Raw genomic sequence first — 27,493 nt, forward strand, 5'->3', positions numbered from 1 at the left:
CAAATAATGGGCAAAGCTGACTTCAAAGTGTACCCGGTAGCCCAGCAGAACGAAACTCACTGTAGTGCCCGGCCACAAATCCATTATAGATACATAACTAGATCTAGCCAACCATCAATCAGGGTTTGTAAAGCGTGGCTACTCACCCGTTAGGGTCTCAAGGTGCTGATGGGGTGGGGTGTCTTCTGATCATCTGGGCGTTTGGGTTCAGTCGAAGAACCAGGTCTTCAGCTCCTTCCACAATTGGGTCAGCGACGGGGCTTGCCAACATACTCCAAAAACGAATCCATCACTCAATCAATCAATCAATCAGTTACATTTATAAAGCGCGCTACTCACCCGTAAGGGTCTCAAGGCGCGGGGGGGGGGGGGGTGTCAGTGCTCGTAGAGCCAGGTCTTGAGCTGCCTTCTGAAGGAGAGGTGGTCCTGTATGGCGCGAAGGTGGCTGGAAAGGGAGTTCCAGGTCTTTGCTGCCAGAAAAGAGAAAGATCTTCCTCCGGCGGTGGCTTTGCGGATGCGGGGTACGGCTGCCAGGGCTTGTCCGGTCGAGCGTAGGGTGCGCGGAGGAGTGTAGAAGGAGACGCGGTGGTTGATGAGTTTTGGTCCGAGGTTGTGCAGGGCTTTGTGTGCGTGGGTGAGGAGTCTGAAGGTGATCCTCTTGTTGACTGGGAGCCAGTGAAGTTTCTTCAGGTGTCCGGAGATGTGGTGGTGGCGGGGTATGTTCAGGACGAGTGGTGCGGCAGCGTTCTGGATTAGTTGCAGTTTCCTCTGCAGCTTGATGGTGATGCCGGCGTACAGAGTGTTCTCATAGTCCAAGCGACTGCTGACGAGGGCGTGGGTGACGGTCTTCCTGGTGTCGGTGGGGATCCAGCGGAAGATCTTGCGGAGCATGCGGAGGGTGTTGAAGCATGCCGAGGTCACCGAGTTGACCTGTCTGGTCATGGAGAGGGATGAGTCCAGGATGAAGCCGAGGTTGCGTGCGTGGTCGGTGGGTTGGGGAGTGCTGCCCAGGGCGGGAGGCCACCAGGAGTCGTCCCAGGCGGAGGGTGTAGGGCCGAGTATGAGGACCTCCGTCTTCTCTGTGTTCAGTTTAAGCCGGCTGTCTGTCATCCAGTTCGCTACTTCCTTCATGCCTTCGTGTAGTCTGGTTCTAGCTGAGGTGGGGTTGTTGGTGAGGGATAAGATGAGCTGGGTGTCGACGGCGTAGGATATGAGGTCGAGTCCGTGTTTTCGTGCGATGTTCGCCAGGGGGGTCATGTAGATGTTGAAGAGGGTGGGGCTGAGGGAGGATCCTTGGGGGACGCCGCAGATGATCTCTGTGGCTGTGGATCTGAAGGGGGGGAGGCGGACTCTCTGGGTTCTTCCGGAGAGGAAGGAGATGATCCATTCCAGGGCCTTGCCTCTGATGCCGGCGTTACTGAGGCGACGTATCAGGGTATGGTGGCATACCGTGTCGAAGGCTGCAGAGAGGTCCAGGAGTATGAGGGCCACGGTTTCTCCTTTGTCGGTCAGGGATCTGATGTCGTCCGTGGCTGCGATGAGGGCGGTCTCGGTGCTGTGGTTAGCTCTGAAGCCGAACTGTGAGGGGTCGAGTGAGTCGTTGATTTCCAGGGCGGTGGTGAGTTGAGCGTTAACTAAACAGTACAGCAGTTTATCCAACCTTGCCAGCCACTTTCCCGCATGACTCACCTCTGTACGTAACCAAATACAATGGTAACATACCTGAGCAACTGCCATTGAATGGCTGTAAATGATCAAGGGGTGGCATTTACATGAAAAAGGCAGAAGCTTTACTGGTGTTCCCAGAAATACAGACTCTTTATTCACTGGCAGGTAAAGATGTTCCTGATAAAATGAGATCACAAAGTAACAATGGAATACGAGTAAAAACAGTAATTTGATTTGTTTGCAAGTTATTTATAGAGTAAGAATCTAGCCCAAAGGGCAGTGGAGCTCTGACGCTAGGACCAGGATATGTAGCCAGTATGTGAGGCTACAGAAACACAGGAATGTTCACAATCTGAAACGAGGACAGTAAGTGTTTGCAGATAAAGAGGATTTCAGAAGCATAGCATTGTTGTGGATTGGAGCTTCAGAACCAAAGGAAACCCTTTAGCACAGGAGGAGGAGCATGCATAGGTGGGGTTAGAGACTTACAGAATTGTATCCGTTTTGGAGCAGGCTAGCGATTTAAAGAGAGGTTCTTTAAATGTCTCCATCTGTACGTAGACACAGTCTTTTGGCATGTACTTCATTTGTCACGGTTTTGTATTCTCTGCACCACATTGTTGCATAAATCACAAAAATATGTTGACAAATGAGCAGAGACAATCATGACCTGAGAGACCATGGCGGAAGATTTAAACTATTTCAACTTTAAATTTATGGGCTTTCCAAGAAATTATTGTTGAGGCTTCAGCGGATTCAGACCGTGGCTGCAGGTTTCCTCCTCAGTGTCTCTTAATTACTGCCAGCAGCCCACATCCCACAACAAATTGATGTGGCTCCTCTAAAGAGTCAGTCTGAATTTCACATTGATTGTCCTGTTAAATTACAAATTCATCATAACCTAAGCATGGACTGCTTTCATTCTTTTAGCAGTCTTTCTGAAGTCTGACAGACTTCCTTGAGTATTTCAAATCGTACCGAGCCACTGTCTTATCCACGTCTTCAGGTAGTCAACCATGATGATAGTACACTGCATACATACTTCATGGTCAGTCTCTCTTCCTGTATACTTCTCAACCAAACCCTCTCTTTGTCAGAAAACCCAAGAATAATGATCAAGAGAAAACGGACTGCCGAAGCCTGTATTTTCTTCGTGCTCAAACTACCATTCACCATTGACCATATCCACCACTTAACTAAACTCCTTCCTGCTGTCCACCCCTGCAGTCTCTCTCTGCCCCTTCATGTTTTCTAGCCTGCTCACAGGAAGGGCAGATGAAGTCTTCAATCTGAATGACCTAGCCTGGTGAGTCTCTAACCACTGATAAGTCCAATTCCACATTGCTAAATGTATGCAACGTTTCCACTAGCTAGACGTAATCTGATTTAAAGCATGATCCACTTACATGTTATATGTTACAATCGCTCTACCTTCAAATAGGTCCATGTCTCTTAAACCCTGTATGAAGGAAAATGCCTTTCATGGTTCCAAAGTCTCTGCCTACCTAGACAAAATCCAGGGACTATTCTGATCCATCCAATGTCTCCTCCTGCTTCTATGCCTTATGTCATATATTTGAAATTCAGTGACCTAGTTATTGAAAAATACTCGGATAATGGATTTATATGTGCTGCCTCGCATTTTAATGGATGGTTCCTGATGAAGGAGCTGACACAAGAAGAACTGATGGGGAGTTCAGGTTAATAGGGTGGGTCTTCGAGTTTGCTGGCAATGTGTGAATACAAAAAGAGGTGTATTTGGAGTTAAATATAAACTGAATAGAGACATATAAGGATAGTTCATTAGATACGCAGGTCCTGTGTTGGGGCCATGTGTGCAATCCTCTAACAAACATATTCCTGAGATGAATAGCATCCGGCGCACTCTGATCTAGCAGAAGTACAAGGTATTGTGTTCCAAAAGACTCAGACACCTTGGAAAAAGCACTCACTCAGATGCCGTTTACTAACTCCAGTACATTAACAGAGACCTTGAAAATCTGCAGTAGAGATTGCGTGCTATTAATGCCTTTATATGATGTACCAATTACCCTGTCTGATGAAGTAAGTTTTTACCAGTGCATGGGGTTGGTGATTATGAAAAAACGTAGGATAAGGGATTGTTAATAAGAAGTTGTCTGAAGGCACTCCCTCCTACCCTTGCTTCCCCAGACATCCGCCTAGGCTTTCGTCTAGACAATGGTTCTTACCTGCGGTCCGGGAACCCCTTTGGGTCCAGGAAGCCTACTCAGAGGTTCCGTGGCTGTATTACAAAATCAAATAATATTAAAATTATTAGATTGAAATGATTTAAATAGATAAAGAAGAACCATTGGAAATGTGAAAACTTTTTCTATATTTGATTGTGAATTAAGCAAAATATTCAAGGTCAACAAGTGGTTTGAGCACGAAGAAAATATAGGCTTCTGCTGTCCATTTTCTCCTGATAATTATTCTTGGGTTTTAGTCTGAAGAAGAGAGGGTTTGGTTGAGAAGTATACAGGAAGAAAGCTTTGGTGCCAAGGCCTGCTGTTCCTGCACCAGGACTCTTCTGATGCAGTAAGCTGCCATGCAGAATCCAGTCTGCCTGTGTGGACCCAGAACTCCAGTAAACCTCCAAGGGTCAGTTAGCTGGACCCATGCCCTGGATCGTAAAGAACCTTGAAACGTATTGGGCAACCAGCTCATACAACTCCTGAAGCGTCAATCCTTTAGCATTTGGCTATCAATTCCAAGCATGGTACCACTTTCTCTCATGTTGAGTACAGCATTTCATCAGCTATACTTACTACACACAATCAGATAAAGCACTGTTTACTCTTGTGATCAAGATCATACTATGTAAATACAGCAAATAAAGCACACATGCTCACTTTCCTTGGACTCTACAGTGCCATCATTTACAGCTCACTGATGGAGCCCGCAGAGGCTCCATATTTAATGGATTCTGCTGTTTTGAATGTATTCAGTCATATGTGGCCTCCTCCGAAGGTCACTCCTGTCTCTAATACTGTTCAGACTACCCAGGTTACTCCCTCACCGCATCAGACATTTTGCTGTTATCCACAACTACCCATCAAACTGACCACATCAACATTTTACGTAAAAGAGGACCGTTTGGCACACAACTGGAAAGTCTGGAAGTCAATGAGGAGTGGTAGGACAAAAGGGAGTAGAAATGATTTGGAGTGTGTCAAAGTTACAGCATGAACAGGAGGCAAGCAATGCAGATAACCATATACTTATTTGTAACTGAAGTCACAGCTCTTTCAACTGCTCCTTGGTCTCAGTCCTTCACCAGCAACTTACAACTGAACTCCAACTCAAAAACATTCCATGTGTGGGTATGACCCCAAGCATTCTTATACATCGCTACATTCTGTTCATCACTACAGTGACTTTTACTACAGTGACTTTTACACCTGACCGGATTCAATCTAAAGAAACAATTGTTTATTAATAATACTAATATTTTTGTGATTATTGTTGTTATTATTATTAGTTTATTATTATGTTTGCATCATAGTAGTTTATCATCTAGTGACCAAATACGTTTTTAATTGCTGTTTTGATTACAGGCTGTCTTTCTTCTGGGGAATCGGTATGAACTTCTACATGGAAATAGCAAAGATGAGAGCAGGGCGACGTCTTTGGGCCCATTTAATTCAGAAGAACTTTCAACCAAAGGACTCCAAATCTCTTTTACTTAGAGCACATTGCCAGACTTCTGGCTGGTCGCTCACAGAACAGGTTAGAGTTAAAAAACGTTTTTACTACAACAAAGCCCTTTTGGAATGCAAATTGTTCTGATATCTGTTTTGAAGATGTGTCTCTGACAGTTCCATTCCTAGAGGTTTGAAACAGCATGACCTTTTAGACGGTATGAGACAATGTGCCTGTTATGGCTGTCTGTATCTCTTACACCCTTGCGCCACATTCTATGCACCTACTTGAGTGCCTTACTCATCAATCCAGAAGGATGACATTTGTTCCTTTCCCTGCTCTGTTTCCCATTCTCCCCTACCTCTATTTTACCCCCTCTCACTCTCGCTGCCTCGCTTACTCTCCCTCTCTGACTCGCCTCACTCTCTATCTCCCACACGCCTCCTCGTATTCAAAGAGTGCTAGGTCTACGGGGACCTAGTTTTGTAAAATGACCACCTATTACCTAAGAATGCATAATTCTACCGTTCCCAGCAAGAACCCATGTATTAATTTTAAATGTTAAATTCCAAAGCTGCATAGCAACACTTGCCAACCTTGATGAAGATGTTTATTTCCAATGCTCCTTTGTCACATATTCCAGGGCTGTGTCCCACAACTTGGCTGAGGGAGAAAATGCTGAACAATACTGACTTCTGATAGAAGCTTCTAAGCGCAGATTCCTCAAACTTGATCTGGAAACTTGTAGAAAATCCCTTGTGTGTCAACAGGTGGCCATCATGCAGCTCCACCTCTGATCCGTCCCAGATGTGATGTTGGGGCATCTTTTGGATTTTTCTCCCTTTATATCTTCGCACCTGTTTGACGAATGTCTGCCAGACGTTTCAGACCTGTTGCAGCCTTTTCTTTGTCAGAGGACCGAAAGTTATGCACTGCTTGGTCAAGGGGTGCAAAGAAAAAAGGGGGGGTCCCAAAGTGGGCTTGAAATTCAATGGATTTTACATAGACTTGTATTTTGCGTAGCGCGAAAATGGCCAGTCGGATTTTTCTGAAATTTGACAGCATTAGATATTAGGGTGCACAGATGATGCTTTTGGGTACTGCAGGTAAGTAGAGTAAGTATTTTTTAAGTTATAAGGTTTTTCAACTTAGTGATATCTTGTAGCACAATACTACTAAAAATAGCAAAAAAGCCCCAAAAAATAAACTAGCCTGCATATTTAAAGTTTCAGATTTACTACATAAACAACTGGAAGACCCATTTATGGTCCCATGCTAATGGAAACCTATAAACAAATACATAATGATTATAATACATCTTAATCCACATATGTTTTCTATGCATGGGCGCTGGCTGACAAATTAGAAGTGGTCTAATAAGCCAAACAAAAACCATCTTTCTTATGCACCCCTGTGCAACAGAATGAAAAATTGCCCTAGCAGTAACCCACACAAACTACTATTTGGAGGACATGATAATTGCCCAGTAGGAAAAAATAATAATCTAAATTTTGATAACAATGATTGTCTTTCTTTCACTTTGGCCTTCATATGTAGCCCAAACCTACTGAAAATAGCAAGGAAGCCCAAAGAATAAACTAGACTGCATTTATAAAGTTTCAGAATTACTTTGTTAATAGCTGAAAGACCCATATATGGTCACATGGTAATGGAAACTGTTAGAATTGGCGTTCCTGGTTGTCAGAGTATGCAACCTGTACAAGCAGAAACCGCCATTCTAGTCAGGGTAAGCTAGATACACACTAAAAGATAACCTTTACTCACCCTCTAGTAGCTTGGCTCAGAGCAGTCGCGCTTATCTAAAGAGGCAATGTGTAAAGTATTTGTGCAACACACACAGTATCTTAATGAAAACACATCAAAAATACTCAACACAGGGTTAGAAAAATAGATAACATTTGTATGAGAAAAAATAGATCAAAAGGATAAAAATCCAATAAATAGAACAGTAGTTATGATTTTTTTAAAGTATAAATCATAAGTAGTACTTCGAAACATATAGCTTTTAGGGGTTACTTGAGGTCACGCTGGACCGGGGTGAATCCAAAGTTCAGGCTGACTGAGATGGAGGGCAGGCCGGCTACACAAATTATGCAGGTCCTGCTGAGAAAGTACCTTGGATGGAGCAAGCGTCGTCGTCGAAGACTCGATGCGTCGGTTCCAATCTGCACAGGCGATGAAGGCTTCGTCAACGAACCCCTTTACGATGCAGGCGCTGGGTCATCTTCAAGCAGCACTGTTCGTCACCGTCGAGCCATGCAGTCCGTCGAAGCGATGGCTTTGATCAGCTCCTGCGGCGGAGGGCAATACGTTGGTTCCAATCGGTGCAAGGTCGCCACTGCGTCGCTTTTGATGGTTCTGGACAGCAGAAGTCAACTTTGAAGGGCCCAGGGCTGGATTGGCACCACTAGGCAGGACGGGATTCCCAGATGGCAGCATCCAGGTGCTGCTGAAGGATTGAAGGAAGTCTTTGATGGGTCTAAGACTTCAGAGCAGGGGGCAATCCAGCAATCCCTTGGAATCACTCTGGGTGCAAGTGAGATGGGTCCAGTCCTTGTCCTCAGCAGGGCAGTGATCAGCCGGCAGCATGGCAGCAAAGCAGCAGTCAAGCAGAGTGGCAATCCTTGTAGCACAGCTGTCTTTACTCCTGCCAGAGTTCTTCACAGGTCCAGTTGTGTACTGTCTTGGTAGTGTCAGAGGCCCAGTAGCTACACCCAGTTGAGCCTTTTGAAGTGGAGGTGACTTCAACGTAGGCCCTTGTAGTGCACAGGTCCCCCTTCTTCCCTGCCCTGGCTCCAGATTATCAGTAGGGATTAATGAGCCCTTTGTGTGGGAAACCGGACCCAGGCCTATTCGGCTCCCCCTCTCTCATTCTGCCCAGGAAGAGCTATTAGAATCCAGATGAGTTCTCTGTCACACCCACCCTTCCTGTGGTTGTGGCTGTCTAGAGGGAATGCTCAAAGTGGCAGACGTGTATTGGAGACAGGCTCTGAAGCACACAGAGCAGTAAGAACAGAGAAAGGTCTACATTCTAAAAGTGGTGATTTCTAAAATAATGTTAAATCCAACTTTGCCATTAAAGAGGATTTATTAATACCTTTCCAAAGATAAGAAACGTGATGCAGCTACTCCTTTCTAATCAGGAATTACAGCTTAAAATTGTATTAGGAATTCCCAGTGCTATCCTATGACCTGATTAGGCCTCACAGTAGTGAAAAAATAAATGTAGCTGTTTGTCACTACCAGGACATGTAAACTTAAAAGTACATATCCTGCCTTTTACTTATACAATACCCTGCCCTTAGGATGATCCAGGACCTACAGGTGACTTATGTGTAATACAAGGGGAGTTCAAGGCTTGGCAAGTCAAAGTGGCAGCAAACTGCACACACAGGCCCTGCAATGGCAGGCCATAGACAGGTTTGAAAGGCTACTTGTGTGTGTGGCACAGTCAGTACTGCAAGCCCACTAGTAGCATTTAAGTTACAGGCCTTGGGTATATGGTATACCACTTTACAATGGACTTTTAAGTAAACTAAATATGCCAGTGGATATACACCAATGCCACCGTGTTTGGAGGAGAAGTACATGAACTTTAGCACTGGACAAGTGGTAAAGTGCTCAGAGTCCTAAGGCCAAAAACAAAATGGCCAAGGCGCTCACGACCCTGCAGGACAAGGCGGAGGACCTAGAAGCCCTGTCCAGAAGAAGCAACATCCGCATAACTGGCCTTCCAGAGTCCACCCAGATGACCAATGCCAAGCACTTCATAGAAAAACTCCTAATTACTTTCTTGGGCTGCGACACCTTCTCAGATATCTTTGTAGTGGAGAGGGCCCACAGATCAATGGGGCCGCGCCCACCACCGGGGACCCCCACGCCCGATGATATCTAAATTGCTGAATTATCGAGACCGAGATTCTGCCCTGCGACGGGCTAGGGAACTGGGGGAGCTCCAATGGCAGGGCTCGACAATATTCCTGTACCCAGACTTTACGGTGAAAGTCCAAGAAGCGAGATGCCAGTTCACCACTATTAGAAGACAACTCCGTGACCAAAATATCGCCTATGCCATGCTCTACCCAGCCAGGCTGAGAGTCAACCTCAATGGGTCATCTCGTATCTTCTCAGATTCTAAAGTATAGCATTTTCTACAATTTTAAAATGATGTAGATTTTTGTGGCAAATTGTTAAGGAGATGCAAAGATAAAAGGGGTCCCAAAAAGCGTTTTCCACCGATGCATTTCCCATAGACTATTTTATTCGATGTAGCGCAAAAACGCTGAATGAATTTACATGACATTTAACAGAATTATAAACTATAGTGCAGAGATGATGCTTTTTAGGTACTTCAGTTAAGTAGGGTAAGTATTTTTTAGTTATAAGGCATTTAAATTTGGTGATATCTGTCACTGCGGTACTTTTGCAGAATTTCACAAACCTTTGTGAAACTACCGCTGTACATGGCTGTAAACCTATTTAAAAATATATAAAATAATATTAAAACATTTCCCTACCCATTGCCACTTTAATAAAGTGGTAATAGGATGGCACCTCCTACTTACCTATATCTGAGGCCATAACACTGAACACAGCCATAGTGTAGTAAAAATAATGTGACTGCCCTTTCATTCTCTAACACAGCCATTACACAATTACATACTGGCTTATCATCGCCTTGTACCATGGTAGATTGCAAAGTTATCACGGTATACCATGGCCTAAAATATAATTAAGACCTTGCTGTATTATTAAATTGCGGTATCCTTGCATCACTCATGGGTAATGCAATACTTAAGTTAGATTTACAAAAGAACGCAAGGCCACCATGCTTGGCCCTGCGCTGATTGATCTGAGGAAACTCAAAGCAGCGCAATTCGCTGTTTTGCATTACTCTGCACACTGTAGCCACTACACTATACATTATTTCACTCTGTACCACTCCACTCTGCGTGCCTCCACTGTACGCCACTCCACTATACGCTATCACACTGTATGCGATGCCACTGTACACAACTCAACTATTCATTATTCTACTCTATGGCATTCTGCTGTATGTCACTCCATTCTACTCTTTTCCACTATATGCCACTCCACTCTACTAAACTCCATTGTACGCTTTTCCACTGTGTGCCACTCACTGTACGCTATTCCGCTCTATGCCACTCCAGTTTGTCACTCCAATCTATGCCACATAATTCTAGGGTATTTAATTGGACCCCCCCCTCTAAAGTTTGCCACTCCCCTGTGTCCTATTACTCTCTAATCCTCCTCACTGTACCCCCTCCAGTCGACACCACTCCATTACACGACATTCCACTGTATGTTACTCCACTATATACTATTAAACTCTTCGCCAGTCCACTGTACCACACTCCACTCTACGCTGTTACACTGTACACAACTCCGCTCTAAGCAACTTCACTCAACACCTCTTCAGTGTATGTCACTCCACTCTTTGATACTTCACTATGCGCTAGTCCAAATTTTACTATTCCACTCTACGCCATTCCACTGTATGCCACTCCACTCTATGCTACTCTTTGCTATGCTGTGTCCACTTAGCGCGATCTACACCGCAAGGTTGCACGGGCCACAGGGCCCTGGTGCTTTGAGCTGGGCCGCCATTTTGGAGGTCAGCGCACTAGCTCTCAGCATGCTGGGGGCTTAAAAGGCACGATGTTGCGAACGCGCAGGGCTGCCTGACTGGGTCCGAGCTGTGTTCAACGCTCAGCAGTTTATACGCTGCTCACTAAGGTATCCTACCGATTTTAAGCTCATTTAATTCTGTTTTAGCACTGTATTTTTAAACTTTGTGAGTATTTGAAATTATTGTGTCCACTTAGCGCGATGTACACTGCAAGGTTGCACCGGCGACAAGGCCCTGGTGCTTCGAGCGGGGCCGCCATTTTGGAGGTCAGCGCACTAGGTCTCAGCACGCTGGGGGGTTGAAAGGCACGATGTTGCGAACGTGTGCAGCAGGCGCGCCGCTGCCGGCGCCTAACGCAAGCCCGCCTGCGCCCGTCCGCGCTCGGGCCGGGCTCAGGGCCTGTCCCCCTGGCTGTCGCAATCCAATAAGGCTGACCTACACAAGGGAGGACCTTACCAAACTTAACCCTAGAGGGGGAAATGCCAGTTGTCCTTGTATACCTCTAGATGGAACATCTCTCCTGCAATACCAGTTTACCACACAGTCTAGACCTACCTGTCTCAGGCCCTTGCGACAGAATAGGTAAGAGGGACAATAAGACCGGCCCATCACCTCTTACAGGCATGCTGGTGAATGCTAGATCATTAATCAAACATAGCAAGGAATGTGCTTGGCTCATCGGAGAACAAGACATTAAGTTGGCCCTCATTACTGAGTCACGGTCGGATCAGGCCACCGGGCCTGACTTAGCTAATGTCACCCCACCAGGCTTTCACTGTCATACTTTGGACAGACCTCACGGAAGAGGTGGAGGTCTAGCAGTTATCTCCCACCACTCATTGTAACCTATATTTCACAATGCTTCAAATGCCTCTTGTGAGGCTCTTTCTTTTAGCCTTCGCACATCACACCATAGCACCCTTAAGGGGATACTTCTTTATCGCCCTCCGGGGCCAAGGGGTGGTTTCCTAGAACAGCTGGGGTCACTGCTCGAAGATGGGTTACTCCTTTTCTGTGCTAGGGGATTTCAACTTTCATCTGAAGGATCTATCCAATCCGGACACCGTTGCTCTAGGGCAGATGATGTAGGCAGGAGAACTTAAACAGTTGATTGAAGGACCAACTTGCAACAAGGGGCATACCTTAGACGGTATATACTCCAATAATCCCACATTGGCAGTCACCTCGGTACTCCCTCTAGTATGGTCTGATCACAGCGCCATAGTTTTTGAGGTTACAGAGCCCTTAGGTTATAAATTTAAACCTGATCATACTGGGAATATTGGGAAAAGAGTTTGAAAAAACGTTAACTGTAAAGAGCTAGGGGAAGCATTAAATAAAACTAAGCGCCCCCTCCCCACATAGGTTGAAGAGGCTGCCTCTGCATATACGAACTTGCCCCGATTAAAAAAAAATTGATCCCTAAAAGGACGAAACCGTCGGCCCCATGGTTCTCAGAAGAACTAAAAATTCTAAAACAGTCCTGCAAACGTCTGGAAAGGGCATGGAGGAAAGGTTAAACCAGCAGGGATAAGGATAACTACAAACAGAGTCTCAGGCAGTATAAAGATAAACTGTTGGAAACCAAAAAGACGTACTACATAGAACAAATCCCTCAGGCCAAATCTGACCCTAAGGTACTTTTCAAAACTATCTACAAACTTGCGGCCCCAGAGGCTCCCAAGAGCCAAAGCAGGCCAGAGCTGTGTGAAACATTAGCCAAATTGTTCCAACAAAAAGTAGAAACCATATTTTCCACTTTTAACCTAGCACAAAAGGAAATAAAAATGCCTCTAGGCATGGAACCAAACACACCTGTGTTAGCCAATTTTACTATGCTAGAAACACCTAGTGTCATAAAACTTCTGAACTCCAGCTCCCAGATGGACCCCTGCCCGGCATCAGTACTGAGGCAAATCTCTGAAATAATAGGGTCAACCCTCACACCACTGTTCAATAACATAATTACATCAGGCATATTCCCTATCCAGTGGAAGAAAGCCTCTATTCTTCCCATATTAAAAAAACCTACTTTGGGCCCCAGCGATCCAAACAATTACAGACCTATTTCTAGAATCCCACTTCCAGCCAAAATCCTTGAAAAGGCGATAAACACACAACTCAGCTCATATATTTCAAACAACAATCTGCTCGACCCCTCGCAATATGGTTTTAGAGCAGATCATAGCACAGAGCTGGCTCTAATCAAATCCACTGAGGAGGTGAGGGAGGCACTGGACAGAGGAGGAAAGGCTATTCTGATCTTATTAGATCTGTCAGCAGCCTTTGACATGGTCCATCACAAGGTCTTGATGGGCCGGTAGTCTGAAATAGGCGTTCAAGGAGCTGCATGGAACTTTCTGCGGACGTTCCTGTTGGAACGCTCGCAAACAGAGGACCTGGATAATCATAGGTTAAAGCCTTTTACCCTCCCCTGTGGGGTACCACAGGAATCATCATTAAGTCCTACACTTTTTAATATATATGTGATCTCCTTGGCAGCCCTGATTAAATCCTATGGCTTTCAAATAAGTTCATATGCAGACGACACACAAATAGTGTTATCATTCTCACACGGACAGGAGAAGGAAACTGGGGCTCGCTTTCATAATTGCATGAAGGCCATCTCCGGTTGGATGAAGGCCAACTGCTTGAAATTCAACTCTGGCAAAACAGAGGTCCTTATATTTAGAAATAACCCCAATATGTGGACACCAGACCAGTTGGGCATTTGCCCATCACCCACCAGGAAAGCAAAAAACCTGGGGGTGATTATGGACAATAAACTCTCGTATGGCGACCATGCAAGCATGGTGATCTCGGCCTGTTTCCTAATCCTCAGGAAAATAAGGAAAATAAAAATCTTTCTCCCCGAGAGCAGTCTCAGGACAGTGATCGCAGCCCTCATTATGGCAAGGATCGACTATTGGAATAGTCTTCTGCTAAATACTCAAAAAAGGCACATCAATAGACGACAAATCGCTCAAAATGCAGCAGCAAGATTAGTCACAGGCACTCCCAAATTTGTCTCTGTAAAGAAAGAGCTGGCTCAACTTCATTGGCTCCCCGTGAGGCTAAGAGTACGTTTTAAGGCCCTTTGTTTGGCCTTCAAAGCCCTCAATGGAATTGTCCCCAATCATCTGAGGCAGAAATTTAAGTGGTATGTGCCCATTAGAAATCTTCGGTCCACAGGATCCAAACTAGTTGTAACTCCTCCGATCAAAAAGGCCAGTTGGGGCGGCAGAAGCTTCATCACATGTGCCTCCAAAGCTTGGAATGAGTTTCCACTCCACCTGAGGAACTCTCCAGATCTCCTCTCATTCACAAGGGGGCTGAAAACATGGCTCTTCACTTAGTAATTTTCTCTTTATAGACCTCCAGCAGGCATGCGCAGCACCAGGACACCCCAGGGTAACCGTGCGCTATATAAGTTCCATTAACATAACATAACATAACACTGTATACCAAGCCAATGTATGCTATCCCCACTCTACGCCACTTCAGTGTACGGGACTCCATTCTCTGCCATTTCATTCTATGCTAATTAATTGGACAACACTTCACTGTACGCCGCTCCTTTGTATGATATTCCACTCTACCCCACGTCACTGTACGCCACTCTAGTTTACACTTTCCATTATACACCACTCTACTGTGCACTACTCCACCATACACTCTACCCCACTGGTCAACACTCCACTTAACGCCACTCCACTCTATTCTATTGCATTGTACAGAACTCCACTCTACACCAGTCTACTATATGCTATTACGCTATATGCAACTCCACTTTAGGCCTCTTCCATTTACGCCACTCCACTGTATGTCACTCCACTATACGCTACTCAAGTATATGCTAGTCTAATATACAGCACTCCACTATATGCCACTCCACTGTATGCTACTCTACGCCATTCCAGTGTATGCTACTCCATTCTACTGTATTCCATTGGACACCACTCCACTGTATGCTATTACACTCTACCCCATTCCAGTGTATGCCACTCCAGTCTACACCACTTCAGTGTACGCTACTGCACTGTGTACTACTCCACTATACGCTATTCCAGTCTACCCCACTCTACAATACACTATTCCACTCTACGCTAACCCACTGTACGTCATTCCACTATAGGTACTCCACTCTGTCACTCCATATACACCACGCCTTTCTAAGGCACTCCATTCTACCCTAGTTCATTGGACGTCACTCCATTCTACGGCACTCCACTATATGCTATTTCACTCTACCCCACACTACTCTAGTCTACACCACTCCACTGTATGCCACTCCACGCTATTCCACTGGACGACACTCCATTCTACGCTATTACACTTTGCGCAACTTCAGTCTTTGCCCTTCTACTGTCTAGTATTCCACTCTGCTGGACTCCACTCATGAAGTGGACTCATCATGCGACCTGACCGCGACCAGCGCCAGGGACCATGGAACTCCAACCATCCACTGCTACGACCCAGCTACTCTCCTCGCTCTCAACCCCGGGAGGTGCAACAACTGGCAGCTGTCCACGCCAACCACCACCCACGGACAGTTCTCCTGCCGTCACTGCTGCCAAACCTTCAACACCACCCGCACCCCAACGAACACCATCCCCGCACCGAACGTCAACACCTCCGAAACCCTGAGGTGCATCCTCCTCAATGTTTGCTCGCTGCACAGACACACTGCAGAGATCTGGGACCTCCTCGACACCCTTTCGCCATACGTTGCCTTCTTTACAGAAACATGGACAAATGCCTCCTCCGCCCCCGACATTGCCACCACTGTCCCCGATTGATACAAGATCCAGAGGAAGGACCACTCCAACCGCCCAGGAGGAGGACTCGCCATCGCACACAAGAGCTCCCTCCAATGCTCCACCTCCACCACGAGTGACTCCTTCTCTCCCACCGAACACCTCCACTTCCAGATCCAGACCAGCCCCAGAACCATAATTCACATCAACCTCGCCTACAGGCCCCCCCCCCCCCCCCCCCCCGGACCTCACGCCTTGTTCTCCACTACCATTGCCAACCTCATCACACCCCACGCCATCGCCTCCATGGACTACATACTCATCGGAGACCTGAACTTCCACCTCGACAACCCCAGTGACCCCCAAATCCACCACCCTTCTGGACTACCTCTCCAACATCGGCCTGAACAGCTCGTCACCACGCCCACCCACAAGGCAGGACACACCCTTGATGCCATCTTCGCAGGAGGTGAGAACATCCAACTCAGCCACACCACACAACCCCCATGGACAATCCACCACTGCATACACTTCCACATCGTAAAACCCACGCAGCCCAAACTTACACCACACCCTCCACGAAAGAATTTGAGCAAAATCACTTTAGGAGCAGCTCAATTTCACCCTCAACCGCGACGCCCCGTGGACCTCAACCGATGCCAACCTCACAGCCAAAGAACTCCACAGATGGATCTCCAACTGCACAGACGAACTCGCACCTCTATGTAACGCCAACAGACAGCGCCCCAGGAAGGCTACCTGGTTCACCACTGACCTCCAAGAAGCCAGACGCACCTGCAGACGTCTCAAGAAGAACTGGAGAAACGGAAAAACCTACAAGAAAGCAATGACAGATTACCACCAACTCATTAGATCCACCAAAGGACCTTCATCCAAAACAAGATCAACGCCAACTCCAGCAACTCCAAAGAACTCTTCAGCATCATCCAGGAATTCACCAAACCCCCCCCCCCCCATCGAAACCACGGACATCACCCCCTCACAGGACCTCTGCAACAAACTCGGGTCCCACTTCCATCTGACAATCAATGGACTCTACTACCACTTCAAGACCAGACACCTGACGGCCCACCATTTCCTCCTGGATCCCAGTTACCACCGAAGACACCATTTCGACCATGAAAGGCATACACGCAGGAGCCCCCATGGACACCTGCCCGCCACACATCTTCCACAGAGCCGCTGCCACCATCTCCTCAGAGCTACGATGCACCATCAACGCCACCTTCAAGACCGGCACCTTCCTCGATGACTGTAAATGCGCAGAAGTCAGACCCCTGCTCAAGAAGCCCTCAGCAGACCCCACAAACCTCAAGAACTACCGCCTCATCTCCATCCTCCCCTTCGCAGCCAAAGGCAACGAGAAGACCGTCAATGCCCAGCTAACAAAATTCATTGACGAAAACTCCATCCTCGTCCCCTCCCAATCTGGATTCCTCAGCCACCACAGCACCAAGACCACTCTACTCACCGCCACAGACGACATCCGCACCCTCCTCGACCAAGGACACACCGCGGCCCTCATCCTGCTAGACCTCTCCGCAGTGTTCGACACAGTCTCCCACCACCCATTGCCGCCAGACCCCACAATGCTGGCATACAGGGAACCGTCCTGGACTGGATCAGCTCCCACCTCACCGGCAGAAACTAGAGAATCAGACTACCACCTTCCTCTCCAAACCCACGAAAATCAACTGCGGAGTACCCCAAGTATCGTCGCTCAGCCCCACGGTCTTCAATATCTACGTGGCCCCCTTCGCCTCCATTGTCAGACAGCACAGACTCCGCATAGTATCCTACGCCACCCAGCTCATCCTCTCCCTCACAAGGACCCCATCACCACCAGACTCCATTTCCAGGAAGAATGAAGGGCGTCGCATCCTGGATGAGCAACAGCTGCCTGAAGCTCAACTCGGAGAATACAGAAGTCCTCGTTATCGGAACCTCCCCCTCTGCATGGGACAACACCTGGTGGCCAACCGCCTTCGGCAGCCCTCCCATCCCCACCGACCACACCTGTTACCTCAGCATTGTGATAGACTCCGCCCTCTCTATGGCCCGACAGGTCAACACCGTCGCCTCCTGCTGCTTCAACACCCTCTGCATCCTCCAAAAGACCTTCAAATTGATCCCCCCCGAATCAAGAAAGACAGTCACCCACACACTCATAACCAGCAGACTGGACTACGGAAACGCCCTGTACGCTGAGATCAACAAGTCTCTGCTTCGAAAACTCCAGACCATACAGAACACCGCAGCCAGACTCCTCCTCTGCCTCCCTCAACACAAACACATCACCCAACACCTGCGGAACCTCCACTGGCTCCCCGTTGAGAAGAGTTAACTTCAAGATACTCATCCACGCCTACAAATGCCTCCACAACACCGGACCCCAATACCTCAATGAGAGAATCTCCTTCCACGTACCCAAGAGGAACCTCCGATCCGCCGACCTCGCCCAAACCCTGCGCATCCGCAGAGCAAGAGCAGGTGGAAGAGCCGTCGCCTACATCGCGGCCAAGACCTGGAACAGGATCCCCACCGACATCAAACGCACCCCCTCCCTGAACATATTAAGGAAGACACTTAAGACCTGGCTTTTCAACTGAACGGAGCTGCTCACCCCCGGCACCTTCTAGTCATTGACTCGATTGACCTGTGCTAGGGATCTTGTGGTATAGATAACTCCTAGTCTAATATAGTTAATTTTGAAGACACTTATTATAGACTTGTGCAAGATTCTCTATGAGAAGGAAATGATTAGATAGATAGCCTTAGTGAACATGTATTGTTTGATTATGACAGCAACTAAAAGAGCTCTGACAAGTAACCCATTAAAAGCGCACACATGTCCTGATGATGGTCCTGAAAGTCATTGGACAGGGGACCGAAATATCAACTTTGTGTGTCTTTTTCATGTTAATTTTGTAGATTGATATGTTGTTGTACTGGCATTATTTTCATTGTGTTATATCTTTTTGTGATTCGTTCAGTATTTATATATGCTTGTTTACATCATGAAATTTTCATTGTGATTTTTGTTGATGTTGTCTGTAGCTCCTTCCTCATTGTCTCAGTATTTTAGTGCAATATATTTTGTTGTATGTATGTTAATGTAAATTGTAATTAAAAAAAAAAAATATATATATATATATTTGAAATATGTGTATCTAGTTTTCCTTTTGCCTCCCCTCTTTTGATTTGTTCTAGTATAATTTATCCCCTTTGTATTTAGGTGCATGTATCATAAATTGTTGTTGTAGAACTAAAAATTCTCTCAGTTGAAGGCAAACTTCTGTTGTACTTACAATATATCTAGGCTGTTTGGCGATACTAGAGTTTCACTTCGTGGAAACTCAACAGATAATATGCAAATCAAGGCAAATGTTAGAAATGCTCTGATCCTATTTTATCACATATCTGTTCCCACTTTGGCGCTGATTACTAGTTTAGTGTTATTTATCACACATGATAAATAACTATACCACGGGGTACTTTATTTATTACATGCAATAAATAACACCTGTCACATGTTTGTGGGGAATAACATGTGGATTTTGGTGCTTGACACAGCAAAATTGGCCTTGTAGGAAAATACCGTACAATTGTCCTTTAAATTTCGTTAAACCTGCAAAACTTTTTACGACTGCTGAGGTATTTAACACATTTGATAATTATCAGAATGCGTTAAATACAGCCAAACGCTTAATTCTTACCCATGCATAAACAAGGTTTTACGCATGTGTCAGAATTTACCGGCCCACTTGTATTCGGGGCCTTAGTCTGTTCCTTAACTAAATCGCCTAATTATTGTTAACCACCTAAGTTATATAGCTGAGTTATGTTTTTTAAGCCTTAATTATGACAGGCGATTTATAGTTTCCCTGCATACCTTCTGCTGTCATCTGGTTAGCAGTAGGAATTTAGCCTTTCATGATCTCCCCTGAGCAATGTGTCTAACCCCACCCTAGTATCAGTTCCTTGTTTAACTTTATTACCAATTATCCTTATGGCACAAGAAGGGGGTCATTTGGGCTTTTCTACAAAAATGTGCCAACAGTGCCACTTGCCAAAAGCAAATGGAAGATATGAAAAGCTACTTTTTCCCTTCTCCTTCTGGGTCATAACGCAGTCATCGTTACATCATTCTCACCAGAGGAATTAAAAGTTTTTCCTTCTATGTACTGTTAGTTGTGAACAAAAGATATGGAGTTTCTCAAATATGGCGATCAATCACACATGGTTAGTGTTATGATTCAAAGAATGAGTCCACTTTTCTAGACCATTTGCTTACTACACAAATTCCTTTAGTAATAAATGCAATCATGGTTTCATGCAGTCAACCCTGCCCTGTATTTAGCTTGCATCATTAACTCTGGACTGGTACGCCCTTCCCAACACAACACTCTGGTGCACATAGGCAAATGCACACAAGTTTGTAGCAGCTTGTCTAGCTGTTCCACCTCCTACTCAGCCTCCGCCTTGAGACCTCTGGTTCACGGAAAGTATAGGCCCAACATACCACCTTCCCAGTCGGGCCATCTACCTCTCCCCTCGACACCTCACATTGCACATTTCATTTTTAGTATATTGTTTGTGAGTCTTACCTGAAATATATTTCAAGTTTGTTTGTAATAAAGTATTTTAGTCCCTCCTTCAAAGGGAATTAATCACACAATTGAAATAAAATAGAGGCGATAGGTGTAACATTTACAGTGGAGCTTAAATATTAGACAGTGTGAAGTACAGTGTATGACCTTCTTTTCATGACATGTCTATGTATTATTTTGTTTTAGGATCCCTACAACAATATTGTGCGTACAGTGATTGAAGCCATGGCTGCAGTATTTGGAGGCACCCAGTCTTTACATACGAACTCTTTTGATGAAGCCTTAGGGTTACCTACAGTTAAGAGCGCACGTATCGCCAGGAATACTCAGATCATAATCCAGGAGGAATCGGGCATTCCCAAAGTGGCAGACCCATGGGGCGGTTCTTACATGATGGAAAACCTCACAAACGATCTGTATGATGCTGCCCTCAAGGTATATATTCTGTTTTGATGGCTCACAGAAAGAAAGTTCATATTCCTCAATAAATCAGAATATTGGGATTGCTGTAATCTTCCATCATACTAATCTAGTGGTTCTACACTGCCCATGTAATACATTTAATCATTACTTGCTGCTGGTCCCTCAAAAAGTGGCATATATAGTTACATTTTAGGTATAGGCACACATCTGATTACTATGAAGATCAATGACTGATGATTAAAAGTCTAGCATGTTATTTATACCCTATTCATACCCATTCTATGGCAATCTGAACCTTTCCTGAGCTCCTTTGGTTGGTTACTGGGCAGTATCCTGTGTAAGTATGGTTTACCATCCACAAATGGTAATCCGTTACACCATTACTTTTCTATAGCGGATGCTACCTTGAACTTACCATGATTGTGAATACCACTATTTCTATATAGTAAGTACAAAAGTGAGGGTTAGGATTACTGTAAAGATGATTTTTAGCTGTAAGGTTGGGGTAAAGGTTAGGGGTTAGAGTTTGAAATAGTTTTAGAGTCAGGGTGAGGGGGAGATAGGCTTAGCCTTTGATTAAGGTTGGGCTAAAGGTTAGTCCTAGGTTTAGAATTTGAATGAGGCTCTGGGTATGAAGTTGGTTTACTTTAGGTTTACTTAGTGTTATGTTTATTATTATAGTACGATGTAGAATTAGGTTTACTGTTAAGGAAAGGGGTTAGGCTCAAGATTTGTACATTTGTAATCCTTATTTCTATCTTATTCAGTGTATTGTTAATCTCTAAAGTGTTATTCGAAATCGAGGTAATGTTGATTTAGTGGATTCTTAAGGGTACATCAATGTAGCTGTATTCTACGTAGTGAGATAAAACAATTGGTAATGCAGTTCACTACGGTACACAGCGCCACCTTCTCCAGTTGGATACTGCTTTTAGGCACTTTGCTTGACTTTGCTGCTCTTGAAGAGTTGCCAGTGCTAGCTGTATGAGTGGGCAGGTCTTAGAAGTGTATGCCTGATTTAGAGTTTGGCAGGTGAGTTACTCCATCACAGACATGACAGATATCCTGTTTGACTTATTATAACTGTGTTTTATTCAATGGCACTTGTAATGTGGACAGGATATCCATCATGTTTGTGACGGAGTAACCCATTTGCCAAATTCTAAATCTGGCCTTTGGACACAGCATGATGAAATATAAAACGCTCACTAAAGTGAATGCTTAGTCACCTCTAGCTTGCCAAGGAAGGATACACCTTTTAGTTACTAGTAAGTAAAATAAATAAATATCTCAATTCCAAAAGTTTATATTTCACTAACATGCTAGTTGGAAGATTTTCAACATTGGCCCTGTGGCAAATGCAATCTTATAGGGACTCCTGTCAAGTCACCTGGGAGCATTAGAACTCCCCCTGTCACCATTAGAATAATTTTAAATGTTGTCCATAATTTGCAAACTGTACTTGATTGCTGGGGCATTTCAATTCTGGCCTAATGTCTTCATTATTGTAGCCTTCTTCATTATCACAGGTTAAAACAGGACAGTGTAACTATATTTCAATTATGCATAACCACCGAGACATACTATTAGGAAATGTTATGTGTGTGATATTGTTTCATGTCCAAGCAAGTTGCTTTTGCATTTATAGGTATTTTGCTAAAGCTTCTCACAAAGAACAGCAAGCCCGCCATCATTCTGAGTACCGAGGAATTTGTTATTTGGATGGTAAAACATTTTGTATGATAATTCCACATTCTACCACCTGAATTTACTGGGGATGTATCCTCCAGGTGTGACGACTGAATATACCCGTGGAAGACATGCTGGTATGGTGAATGACTTGTGGAAATGCAGATTTCTCCAGTAATTCCCCATACCATAAACAATGGTCCATAATAGCACAGCAATTTCCCATTTGTGGATTACTGATCCTCATGGTATTGGTAATTATAAATGTCAAATTACTTTTGTGGGATTACTGCACAATTTGGAATGTCCCCTTACCAAGCAGCATTACACATCAGTTCATCCGTGTTGGGACGCAAAAGTCCTCTGCATTGTAAAAGACGTGTACCCCTGCCCTGAGTATCCAACTGTACTGTTGTCTGGTTCCTTATTGCTGACTTTGTGTCATAGGCTAACACGGATCATGTGTGTGCACCATGACATAGGCCAGTCTCGAATTGCGGTCTCTTGGACCAAGAGGGGCACCCAAAGCGCATTACCTCAAAGTGTTTACCTGTGATGGGTATAGAGCAGTACTGCACAGTATGTCTGGTTAGTGCATGTACTGAATATATGTATCCTTGGTGTGATACAGTACATAAGTGATGTAGTGCTGTGCAATGCATGTGCTGGGAAAGCATGTTATGACTGTCTGTGTGCTTGTGTAAAGTACAATACATGAAGGGCGAAGCGATGTGCAGCGCATATGGTAATTGTGTGTGCTTTCAATGTGTGTATTTTAAAATAGCACACCCTGGTACAGTGCAGAAGGGCTAAAGTATAGAACAGTGCATGCAAATCAAATGTGTGTTCTGAATGTGTTTGTGCCTGTAGCGGTACAATACAAGCGTGTAACAGTGGGGTGCTTTGAATGCACAGTGAGTGCCAATGTGCCAGAAATGGTATATTACATGGAGGGCCCTGGGTTCCATTTTGGGAGTCCCAGGCCTGCCTGGTGAAAACACGATCAGGCGATGAATCCCCCCAGACACATTTGTGTAATGCTGCATTCCTTTGTGCTGGGTGGGACACCCTAGAGGAAGGGATTTATCCTTTACAATTCACAATATTGATCTTTGGATATGTCCGGCCACAAAGCAGGGGCCGGACATATCTCAGGAAAGGGAGGTGGGGCTGAAAGGTAATCCTAAAGAGTAGGGCTGGGAGTTTGTGATTAAGCTTTTAATGCACATATTACTGTGGCTGACATCCTGGTGTGAACTATGGTCACAGCCTTGAATTTTGTTGTGGGACAATCAGCTTCAGAGTCATGCCTGCTGTGACAGACAGCCTTTCAGAGGAAAGAAGGATAGGAAAGATATCTACTTTAAAAGAAGCAAAACCCCAACATCAAAATTCAAAGACTCGGACCATAAATTACATTTGGTGTTTGGGAAAGGGCTGTAAGAAGGGGAGGTTAAAACCTCACACTTTGTCATCTGCCAAGCCGCCAGACGGGCTGTATGAGGAGGGGAGTGTTTGCAAGACTTCTGCCGGTGACGAGGACTGGGGGGGAAAAGGCCTGCTAGTCTCCCCACTGGGTTAATGGACATCACCCAGGACACCAAGACTACCTGCCCTGGAGCACCATTCCCTACCTGCTTGTTAAGACCAGTGTTTCCTGTGAGGGAGTGGAGAGCGTTGAGGGAGTGAGGTTTAGTGGGGAGCCCTGCAAGAAGATTCCCTGAGTGAGGTGTGAGGCTGAGCACTGATCGGGTCATTGCCCTTGTGCAGTTTCGGCTCTGCAACCCCCATATGCCACGAGAGGGCTGCCTTGTTCCGAGCCATGCCAGAGGTGCTGCGTGGGAAGCACCAGGCCCACACCACTTGCTGCAGTGGTCCCATATGCCAGATGAGGTAACCGGTGAACTGATTTTGGGCCAGGAGTGCGGGAAATTGTCGACCCAGTATTCCTGGAAGGACCGCCGTAATGAGAGTAAGCGCATAAGGAGGGGCTGCCAGTACCACTTTGGCCAAGGGTTCTGTTGGTACTCGCGCTAACTGTCGAAGGAATACTGCTGTGACCAGTGGGTCGAGCCCCCAGTCTGTGATCTGTGCCTGACAGATTTCCTGAGGATCACCAAAACACAGCTGAAGACGTTGTACCCTCTCAGGAGCTCCAGTCAGGAGCCAGAGGATCACACCAGCACTTCCCCAACCCAGTTGCTATGGGGAACAGCATCTTACCTTTGTGTTTACATAGCGGGAGCAGCTCTGATCATTGTAACGAACTAGCAGTGCTGCTCGACCGAGAGAGACTGTGCTGCCGGGTTCTGCTGCATACACCGTGAGTGGCTCGACTTTGCCATACAGGATCCCGGACTCGTGAACACACAAGGATAGGGCACTCGCTGGCCCGCTAAATACTGCCATACCGCCAGCGCGGGTAAGACTGGAGTTGGGCCTTTGGGGCCCCAGGGGACTTGCTGCTAATGGTTTGATGGCAACATAGACACTTTTGACTAAATTCCTAAAGAGTCCAAGGGAGAAACTCAAGAGTTTGGCCTAATAGTTTGCATTCCCTGGATGCACACAGAAGTGAATGAGGAATAACCTGTGAACATGTTACAGGAAGGTGGGTGGGGCAGGGATTTGCCTGACAATTACTAGAGTTCGGACCTCAAGGGGCAATTGTGTTATTGCTTCTGAATGTTGTATACCTTTGCTATGTAGAGTTAGAAATAAAATACTTGTTTTTATATAAAAGCAAGTATCAGACTGGACATTGAATCATTTGCCGTACTGTTTGCACTTTAAATTATGAGTCGTGTTCTCTGACTTGTATCTACATCTCCCGAGGGTGCCTTGACTGCTCAACCACAACTACCACTGAGAGTCAAGTGCATAAGGGGTACTTGGCTCAGATGCTCAGGAACCATACTTTGTCGGGCCCCAGAACATCAGGAGTTAAAGGTCTCAACCACCACAATTGGTGCCAGTTTCCCCTGCATGCCCAGTGGCCCTCTGAAAGGCGTTCTGACAATCTGTAAACAATACTTACTGGATTTTAACCAAACATTAACTACTATTTATTTATGTTTTTTTGCCAGCAAATTATTGAGATTGAAGAATTGGGTGGAATGGCCAGAGCTGTTGCAGAGGGACTACCCAAGCTTCGGATTGAAGAGTGTGCTGCTCGGAAGCAGGCAAGGATCGATTCAGGTAACTAACAATGGAGTATTGACTATATTATCTATATGTGAGTTTTCCAATTCCTTTGCAAGATTCTTATCTTTACTTGTTTGCAAGCTCTGTTTGTAGTTGCTTGCCCCTGACTTTAACTCTTCTGGTAGCTTTAATAGTTAGTAGGCCGTTTGGCGGTGTGGCTGCTCTTGTGTCTTAAAGAAGAACTCAAAGTATTACATTGGCTAGGCCATGTTAATGTCAATTGGATTTATAGAGCGCACTGTTACCCGCAGGTGCCCTTGAGCTACTCTCTGAACTGAGCTTTGTGGGTTCCTATTGACCATACTGTCATCTAATTACTGAAGAGACAGATTTTCAAGGCCTTTCTAAAGGTCAGCAAGTTTGGGGCAGTACGGATCTCTAAAGGAAGGTAATTCATGGCCGCAGTAGTTTCTGTGTAGAAACTTCTGCCACCCCAATACATTTTTTTAAACCTGGGTACTACCAAGGATTTAGAATTGGCAGATCTAAGTGTCCTATTAGTATACCACCTAAACTTATGGGTGAAGTGGGAAGGTCCCAGGTTATGTAGTGCTTTGTAGAGGATGCAACTTTTGAATAACATTTTTCACTAATGAAAATTTGGGTGTATGCGAGAGAAGTCTAGCTGCAGTATTTTGCAGTACCTGAAGGTTTTTTTAGATGTTGTTGCTGTAAATTCAGGTATAGGCTTTTGCAGTAGTCTAGCCTGGCCATAAGTAAGGCCGATATTACCAGATCTTGTTAATCTTTCTGAGAATAAAGTAAGTGGATGATGTCAACGCTTTAACCTGACTAGAGAAGGAGAGCTTGTTATCTGTGATTACTCCCAGATTTTTAGCTTTATCGATCGACTTAGGTAAGCAGGCCAACTCGTCCAGCCACCAACTCGAGGACCAAAAAGAGGGATCATTTCCAAACAGTACCACCTCAGTTTTATTGAAGTTCAGTTTTAAACATTTACTGTTCATCCAGGTGCTGACTACTGTCATACAGCCATTGAAGTTTTTTTTTCCAATGGTACTCGGCTGATTAGTAACCGCCACTACAATCTGAGTATCGTCAGCGTATGGCGTTAGGGCAAAGCCGAAAGATTTGAATATCTGTGCCAGGGCTGCTATATAGACATTAAAATGTGTGGGACTAATGGAGAACCCCTGAGGAACTCCACACCGAAGATTAAAAGGTTCAACTTAAATGGTTCGAAGGCTACAATTTGCAAACTATGTTCAAGAAAAGATCTCAAAAGTTTGAGAGGTGGTCTCTGCACTCCTATGGCCGTTAACCGATCGACCAAGATGGTATTGTGGACGGTATCAAAGGCCGCCGACAGGTCTAAAGGAATATGGGTGGCCTTGCCTCCATTATCCAGCGCTTCTCTGATTTCCTCCACAGACTTAATCAAAGCTGATTCTGTGCTATAGCCACCTCTAAAGCCATGTTGCACATCATCCAGCCGTCTATGCTCAGTCATGCACTCTGAGAGTTGAATGTTCATGGCCCTTTCTAAACGTTTTGCTGGCAATAGAAGTCAAGGAATTGGCCGGAAATGATTCATATCATTGGGGTCGAGATTGGGTTTCTTTAGGATCGGTAAAATTGAGGCGACTTTCCACAACTTGGGAAAGCTGCAAGAACTAAGACCTGAATTTAAAGTTTTGGTCAGGTTATCGGTAACAATGTCCTGTGCCAATTTGTAGACTGTCAATGGGCAGAGGTCCAAAGGTGATCCCGATTTAGCCTTGGCAATAAGGTCCAGGTGCATAACATCAAAGTTAGCAAATTTAGAG

At 45.4% G+C, this 27,493-nt stretch overlaps 1 protein-coding gene across 5 annotated transcripts in view; it reads left to right on the forward strand.

Annotated features, from left to right (window-relative positions):
• Positions 1-27,493, forward strand: part of MMUT (methylmalonyl-CoA mutase) — a 254,830-nt gene that overhangs the window by 116,571 nt on the left and 110,766 nt on the right. For all 5 annotated transcript variants that reach the window (XM_085610519.1, XM_085610518.1, XM_085610517.1 and 2 more), the window contains exons 5-7: positions 5,247-5,418; positions 20,577-20,825; positions 25,589-25,700. In XM_085610519.1, coding sequence (XP_085466645.1) covers positions 5,247-5,418; positions 20,577-20,825; positions 25,589-25,700 — 533 coding nt within the window. The remainder of the gene's footprint in view (positions 1-5,246; positions 5,419-20,576; positions 20,826-25,588; positions 25,701-27,493) is intronic.

This window comes from Triturus cristatus, chromosome 6 (assembly GCF_964204655.1).
Source record: "Triturus cristatus chromosome 6, aTriCri1.1, whole genome shotgun sequence".
NCBI lineage: Eukaryota > Metazoa > Chordata > Amphibia > Caudata > Salamandridae > Triturus > Triturus cristatus.